The following is an 8,160-nucleotide window of genomic DNA, read 5'->3' on the forward strand; positions in this document are numbered from 1 at the left end:
TTGCTATTTATGGAGATATTTCTTTGAAATTGGAACCACAGATGCTTCTAGTAAAGGCAAACATTTCGCAAATAGTAAAAATTATGTGTAGACATACGCAGTGACTGCGCAATGCCAACTTTCTTATTTATGGAGATATTTCTTTGAAATTTTAACCACAGATGCTTCTAGTAAAGGCAAACATTTTACACATAGTAAAAATTATGCGAACTTTCCTATTTACTGAGATTTTTCTTTAAAATTTTAACCACAGATGCTTCTAGTAAAGGCAAACATTGCGCACATACTAAAAATTATGTGTGCGCATGCGCAGTCCCTGCGCAATGCCAACTTTCCTATTTATGGAGATATTTCTTTGAAATTGGAACCACAGATGCTTCTAGTAAAGGCAAACATTTCGCAAATAGTAAAAATTATGTGTAGGCATGCGCAGTGACTGCGCAATGCCAACTTTCTTATTTATGGAGATATTTCTTTGAAATTTTAACCACAGATGCTTCTAGTAAAGGCAAACATTTCACACATAGTAAAAATTATGTAGACATGCGCAGTGCTGCGCAATGCGAACTTTCCTATTTACTGAGATTTTTCTTTGAAATTTTAACCACACATGCTTCTAGTAAAGGCAAACATTGCGCACATACTAAAAATTATGTGTGCGCATGCGCAATCCCTGCGCAATGCCAACTTTCCTATTTATGGAGATATTTCTTTGAAATTGGAACCACAGATGCTTCTAGTAAAGGCAAACATTTCGCAAATAGTAAAAATTATGTGCAGGCATGCGCAGTGACTGCGCAATGCCAACTTTCTTATTTATGGAGATATTTCTTTGAAATTTGAACCACTGATGCTCCTAGTAAAGGCAACAACTTGTTGATTGCAGCGTTATCGGAGATCGGGGATTTCATTGAGGCAACTGAAGACGTCTTGATTATGGGAGACTTTAATTTCCCATTAACTGACGGAAATCGGGTAGAGAAATTTCTTCAAGAGAAATTCAATATAGTGATCATCTCTCCCCGAACAGTGACAACGAATGGCGGAACAATAATTGACGGAGCTTTTGGCAAAATGGTCAACTACACTGTTGATTGTTCGGTTTACGAGTCGTACTGTTCATACCATCGTCCAATTATTATTAGAGTTCGTGAAAATTAATAAAGAAATATATGTTTGCATAAACCTTATTTTATAATTAAAATTTTCTGATAAAATACTGATTGCTAATGCAATACTGATCCGTCACGCCAAAAATGCGCTGAAGTCTCATCGATGCACATACGAGGACTTTTGTAATTTTTTTTTGTATTTTGCGACCGTTATCGAGAAAAAAATAAAAATCAATTTTCCTCTAGCTGATTGAAAGTATAACTTTTATAATGATCCAGTAGGCCCTGACTTTATTATTGGATATCTTTTTTTATTTTGATTAGTTTTGACAGTTGGCATGGAAAATTGTACCTTAGGCCTGCATATGTTCATATATAAATTAAAGGTTTAAATTGTAAGGTATACGGTAGAACTATAACACCCTGTAGATTAGTAACGCAGCGTTTACAGACCTATGTTTATATGAACTTTTAGTCATAAAATACGCCAAAGATTAGCCCCTTTTGTAATTACATCATATTCAGGAACACCCTGTATACCAAATTTGTGCATAATTGTATTTTCTACAATTTCTAGTAACAATATTTTTTTCTTTTTCTTTTTTCTTTAAGAAGATATGATTGAAAAACTGAAAAACCAAACAAATTTCGGGGGTTTTAGGGGTGTTACTACTTCTCTTTTGCAGGACATGACCCATTTCAGTCTATATTTCCTGGGCCACCACAAGTACGTTATAGTTTTACATAATGTGTCTGTCTGTCTTTCTGTGCACTTTAAAATTTGGCTATATCTTAGAAATTATTCAATGTACTGATTTAAGGCCTACATGGTTTGGTTGAAAACCTAATAGAGCGTTACAGATATCATAATATTTTTAGCACATTTTCCAACGAAGCCACTTTCTATGTCCGTCCGTCGGTCCCTAACTACTAGCAGAAATACAGCCATTTGTGCTTCGTCACGATAGTTTTTAGAACGGGCAACACTGTAGCGTTTCGACTCTTATCTACTTGAACACTCGTTCTTATCTTCACGCGCCTTATTTTTATATATACTAATTTATTCAATTTCGAGCATAAGGAGCAGGAGCACCCTAATGTCATACGGAATATGACAAGATTCTGTTATAACTAGCCACCATACTGTAAAATAGAGAGGAGTACAAACTGATGGTTAAATTATAAGTTAAAGTTTAAAGCAATATCGTGGTCGCTGCAATCCAAGAAATGTTTGTACAACTTGTGTCAGCCTATTACACCTCCACTAATGGGGTGTTATCGATCCCTTGCATTGTATAATTTTCAAGTGGTGTTCGGGGTTAAATGTAGGAGCACTTGATGGCGATGTTGCCCCTAAGTGAACTTCGCCTTTTGGATGAATATCTAAACAAAGACATTATTATTATAATAATTATCATTATTAAATAGAGAGACAAAAACGTACTATAGTAGAAGAATAAATTTCCCACAAAAAGTTCTGAGACAATCTAATGAAATGAACTACCACTTTGAAATTCGTTGCAGTGCTGACTTAATATTTTGTTGTTGTTACAGATACGAACGTCTTCTTAGGAGAGCGAAAGCAGAAGATCTTAGTGAAGTCTCTGGCATAGGCTGTTTATATCAAAGTGGTGTCGATAGGTTGGGTCGTCCAGTTGTTGTCTTCGTTGGTAAATGGTTTCCGTTTAACAAACTTAATCTGGATAAGGCAAGTCATATTACTTTAACTTGTATTATTACCAATGTATACTGCAGTGTCATTGAGATTGACCTGAATTCATTACGCATGTCAACAGACGCATTTCAATCATCTCGTACCTATGCGCTATTGTCGTAAGTTTTACCACTGCACCTGGACCGCTTCGCTGCAACCGCTTCATGGCAGGTCTGATTAGCATGGACTGTACCTTTGACTTTAACGATTTACAGTCACATTTTAAGAAATTCAACCGTGAAGCGTCATCGTGAATCGGTCGAGACGCAGTTCAATTAAAACGGTTTTAGAAAATAAGTAACAGGATTATGACTATTCTCAGTGGTTAAGTAATATTCCAACAAAAACACGTGTAAGTAACATAGTGGTAATCACCTAATCACGATAGGTCACAACTGTAAAGTTTGACAAAAACATGTTTTCCATGCCATTGGAACCTAAAACCACTAGGCACTAATTATGATGAACATAGGTAGTAATGAGAATGTTTAACAAAAAAAATCAGATCTGCTTACTTTGTGCCCAGTGGTACAAAACATCGATCCTGTATTTGACACACTGCTAGCACAATCCAGTCCAAAAGTCAAAAACTATAATTTGACAGCAAATATTGTCAAGAAAATGCATTGGATACCTTGATGACCAAGAAGATTTGCATTTTATATGGGTTGTGATATATTTTGAGTTCCATTTTAACATAATCTAATGTTAATGATAGGTACAACTTTAAGGTCAACTTTTAACAAGTAGGTGGAAAGCTGTTGACTCATCTTAAATGCCGTAACGCATAATAAAGTTGTGTGCGTTCCATATTATTAGGGTTTTTTGGGAAACCGTGATGTCAATGTATCACTTTTAAAGGACTCATTGTTATGAATATTTCTTTGTCTTGAGAATATTTGTAATTATATATTGAAATAGCAATTAAAATACTATAATTATTATGTATTCCACGAATTAAATAATTGTTGCACAATTAAACAAATATAAGTGTGCGTTACTCGCTTCAACTTCGTGTGCATTTAAAGATGTTTTCTTTATACGATTTACTAAACCGACGTACAGTTCAATTCACGAAAGGTGAGCCCTGCCCCTGCGTCACTAGTTTGTGATTACATGATCCTATGATGATAAAGTATTTTCTCTTAATATACTTTCCTTTACAAAAAGTTGCACGTGCAAAGACCTTTGAAAAGAACTGTTTGCTTTAAAACGCATGGATCGCAGTACGATGATGAGAAAATAAAAACTCACATTAAGAAACGCCACCAATGGATGGCGATTATAGCATAAATAAACCACCTTCTAAACATGTTTACCAATGCCTTAAGTAAAAAACACTTTAAGCGCAAAATTTAAACTGTATGCAGTTATTTTGGATCACCCGGTACATGTCGTATTTGTAATTAGAAAACATATTTCAATGACACGGGAAACACATAAAAAAATTACAAAATTGGATTTTAATTATAGGGAAATTGCAAGTCATTATCCTGTATAGAAAAGTTATTATAAATCTAGTACCTAGATACACATACTAGGATGTTACGTTGAAAATGAGCAATTGAGAATTGAGATTGTTAATTGAACCGAAATATTAATTTTAAATCTTTTTTTTCTTGCCATAAGCTGAACTAAAAATTGAATTTTAAGGTGCTCGAAAGTTCTTTTGCTTACATTGTTAGTGATGTATAATGCCCCATAGTACTTAAACACTGAAGCACTAGCAAATTAATGTTTCACTGAACTTTAGACTAACACAAAATTCACCAGTGGCCACTAAGAAATTTATCATTTTCATTAATGCGTTGTTAGTATTTGAAAAAATAATGTTTCAGTCACCCTTACGCTGGTGACAAATTCTTCTGTTTGAAAAGCAATTTACTTTGTTAGAGCGTTTAAAATTGTATCTTTATTTTTTAGTGGATAAGGTTTCAGGCAAGGATACTATGCAATTGTGCACCCTTGGGGCCTGTTTTATAAAGTAACTTTGCAACTTTTCTCTCCTCACTTTTCTTTTGTATAATCTTGAAGTGCAAATATGTTTCGTAAAATATTCTAGTCAACATCGCATTTCGTTTCATATTCACCTTTATTTTACACGTAATCTTTATGGACCCAAATAGTATTTATCTGAAAAGTGCAGGACCTATTTTGATCGCAGTCAAGTGTTTACAACTATGCCAAGCTGGCCGAGTTTTCGTATAATTTTTTCGTAAATGTTCAAAATTTGTTGGCTAAAATAGTGTGCCTGTGCAGTAATGTTTTCATTATGCAAGATTGTTATACGATAATTTGAATATGATACGAAGAATCGCATACGATTTTCAGTAGGGGAATTTTTTGTCACGCAGCTCGCATTCGTGAACGCGACTTTTAATCCGGCTCATATTCAGTAGCAATGATCCTTGAACTTGTAAAAATCGTTTGACGCAGGTTTGACATTGCTGTCTATTTTCGTTCTCGAGTTAGACAAGCCATCACATAAGGAGGACTTTTTTCTTTGGAAAAATCCCCCAATGTTTGAAACACATGATTTTGTAACCGGATCTTGTTAGTTAGTTGCTGGTGTACCAACTGTGTGTAGATAATCCCATAAAATGATAGTTTTTGATAACGTGATAGTAAAACTCGTATGAATTGCCATGAAGATATTTACTAACACATATTTATTTGAATTTTGAATATACGGAAATACTGCTATGCACAACCATTTAGATTTTTTTGCTTACGTTGACCATGAGTTACGAATCTTTATTCGAAATTAAGCTTCATTAGGATAATATTGTTGGGGTTTAGCAATTTAAATTTGATAATTTAATTAGGATAATACGTCGCTGTCAGGGTGTTTATACTTAACTGGCTTTTTGTTAATGTATAGTTTAATTCCTTCGCGGAAACTTTATTATCTACTTGTCCACTGTAACACGAACATGTAGGTAGATGCTTTTATTCTGTATAGACGATTGAAAATGATAAAGAAGCTTTAGAAATTGATTGTTTAGTGACCTTTGAAAAATGCTATACTTACAATCCTCCACAACCTACGATTTAAAAAATCAATATCAACTTAATGCGCATTTAATTTAATTTTAAGTATAAGTGACGTCCGTGCAGATATGTAATATTTTTCACAACTTTTATCGGTTAGAAATTGTTTACAAAAATTTGTTTTCATGAATGCAATGTTTTAGTGGCAACCACCTGTGTAGGTATCTATACAAAGGGGAACGTAAAAGTAAAACGATGACGGTTGATTACGTTTGCTGTATCACACTGACAATAATAAACAAATAATGAGACATAATCAGTTTTTCAAAACAAACAGCATCACTATTGAGGTTCGTAGTCGTAGTATGATCTATCGATATCTTCTGGTTTTCTGATCCGCAAAATGAAGCTAAAGGACTGGAAAATAACGGTATAGTTAGGATGTATGTACCTATCAATCAAAAATGCCTTTCTAATAACTAGTTTTGCAAAAAAAATATAGAAACCTTGAACATGCTGAAGTATTAGTATTTATTTTGATCGCTATTGGAATAATTCAAGATACACTCACTTCTGCGTTCTGCCACATAAGTGAGTCGGTCCCAATTAAAAACAAAATAGTTACACGCTGCAGTATACAATTACGTTCATTACCTATAATAATGTTAACTTTATTTGTAGGCTTTGTTGTATTTGATATTGTTACTGGATCCCATTGTTAAAGGCGATTATGTGATTACATATTTCCACACATTAACTTCAAATAGTAATTATCCTTCATTCTCATGGCTTAAAGAAGTATATAACGTTTTGCCTTATAAATACAAGAAGAATCTAAAAGCCTTTTATATCATTCATCCGACATTTTGGACAAAGGTACGACGGTAGCAATGTATAAGTGGTTACTGACTCTTATTTATTAGATGATGACCTGGTGGTTCACGACTTTTATGGCTCCCGCAATTAAGCAAAAAGTCCATAGTTTGCCAGGTGTAGAATATTTATATGCCGTTATGTCTCCAGAGCAACTCGAAATTCCCGCTTATATTACAGAATACGACATGTCGGTAAGTAAGCCTACAATTTGGTGGTAAAATGTAGTAGCTAATATATGTTTACTTTCAAGACAAATGGTTTGCGGTACTTCCAACCGGGAGCACAAACGTAAAAGTAATATTGTGATCGTTACTGACCAATGTGCCCAAGATTTCAGTGATAAATTGCAATATTAGACTTGTGCTATGCTGTGCTGTGCCAACTTGTTAAACTATAGTTACGATGCTATGGCTAGGGTAGAAATTTCACAATGGAGTTGAAATTACATTTTTATTTAACCTTTTTTGAGGTCACATTCCGTACTGAATTTAATCACATTTTAAGATTTTGTAATGTCTAATTTATTTATTATCACTGTGTGTGTTAAGTAAGTCCATCACAAATGTGTATTTGTTTGATTTGTAATTGTACTTCCAATAATCATAATTTTTTTAAATGTTAACCAAAATTACGTCTTCAACATATTTAAGTAAACCTTTGTAAGTATAACTTGCACCCAAGCTTTCAATATTTTTGTTTTACCCGCTTTCTTAGAAGAAAAGATATTCAAGTGAAAGTATTATTAAGTACAGCTGGCATCTGTATTATGAAGAAGTGCTAATATAAAATTCTTAAATCGTGTTGAAAATATTTTTGTTTTAAACTGAATTGTTAATAGTTAATAGACATTTATCATTTAGAGTAGTGTTAATGCCTAACAACTTGTTTTAACTGTTGATTTGTTAAATATGTAAATGATACAGTTTATTAATAAAATAAAATTTAAAAGTTTTTAGTTGTAGCAATCTTACTATAAGGCTTACGTCAGTTTCATAATTAGGGATGCTTTTTTTTCGTTTTGGAATATTTGACTATAAAAAATAAATGTTAAGTTATACGACATGTTAGAAAGTAATAAAAGTGACGTTTTTATCTTTGGTCCTGATGAAATGGCATGCGTCAAGTTGCTACATACAGTACCTACTTTCTCAACAACAGGCCACGTAAGTAAATGCAGAAAGCTGCTAAACCTACTTTGATGTAAAAATGTATGAGGGAGGCCGGAGAGATCAAATACGTACAAAATAAATTTATTAGAGATACAAACAACCCAATAGAGAAGATACTCTTCCAGAAGGACAAAAAATTAGTCTGGTGTAAAAATCTACAGATAGTAATAAAACACAATCAATATTTTTTTGACTTTTTTGTTAATTATTTTAATTTTTTTGGCTAGTACAAAACCTATAAACATCAAAGTGCTTTCTAGAAAAAATATAACGTAAATTTAACTACGTCGTGGATTTA

At 33.3% G+C, this 8,160-nt stretch overlaps 1 protein-coding gene across 1 annotated transcript; it reads left to right on the forward strand.

Moving 5' to 3' along the window:
- Positions 1–2,666: 2,666 nt before the first annotated feature.
- LOC116166909 (protein GDAP2 homolog) lies at positions 2,667–7,648 on the forward strand (the record flags this gene model as incomplete). Its single annotated transcript, XM_031482111.1, is given in 4 exon segments — positions 2,667–2,820; positions 6,499–6,693; positions 6,741–6,884; positions 6,944–7,648. Coding segments are annotated over 4 exon segments (535 nt in total), but the record flags the coding sequence as incomplete, so codon positions are not given.
- Positions 7,649–8,160: the final 512 nt, after the last annotated feature.

Source organism: Photinus pyralis, unplaced genomic scaffold (assembly GCF_008802855.1).
Source record: "Photinus pyralis isolate 1611_PpyrPB1 unplaced genomic scaffold, Ppyr1.3 Ppyr1.4_LG3b, whole genome shotgun sequence".
Taxonomy (NCBI): domain Eukaryota; kingdom Metazoa; phylum Arthropoda; class Insecta; order Coleoptera; family Lampyridae; genus Photinus; species Photinus pyralis.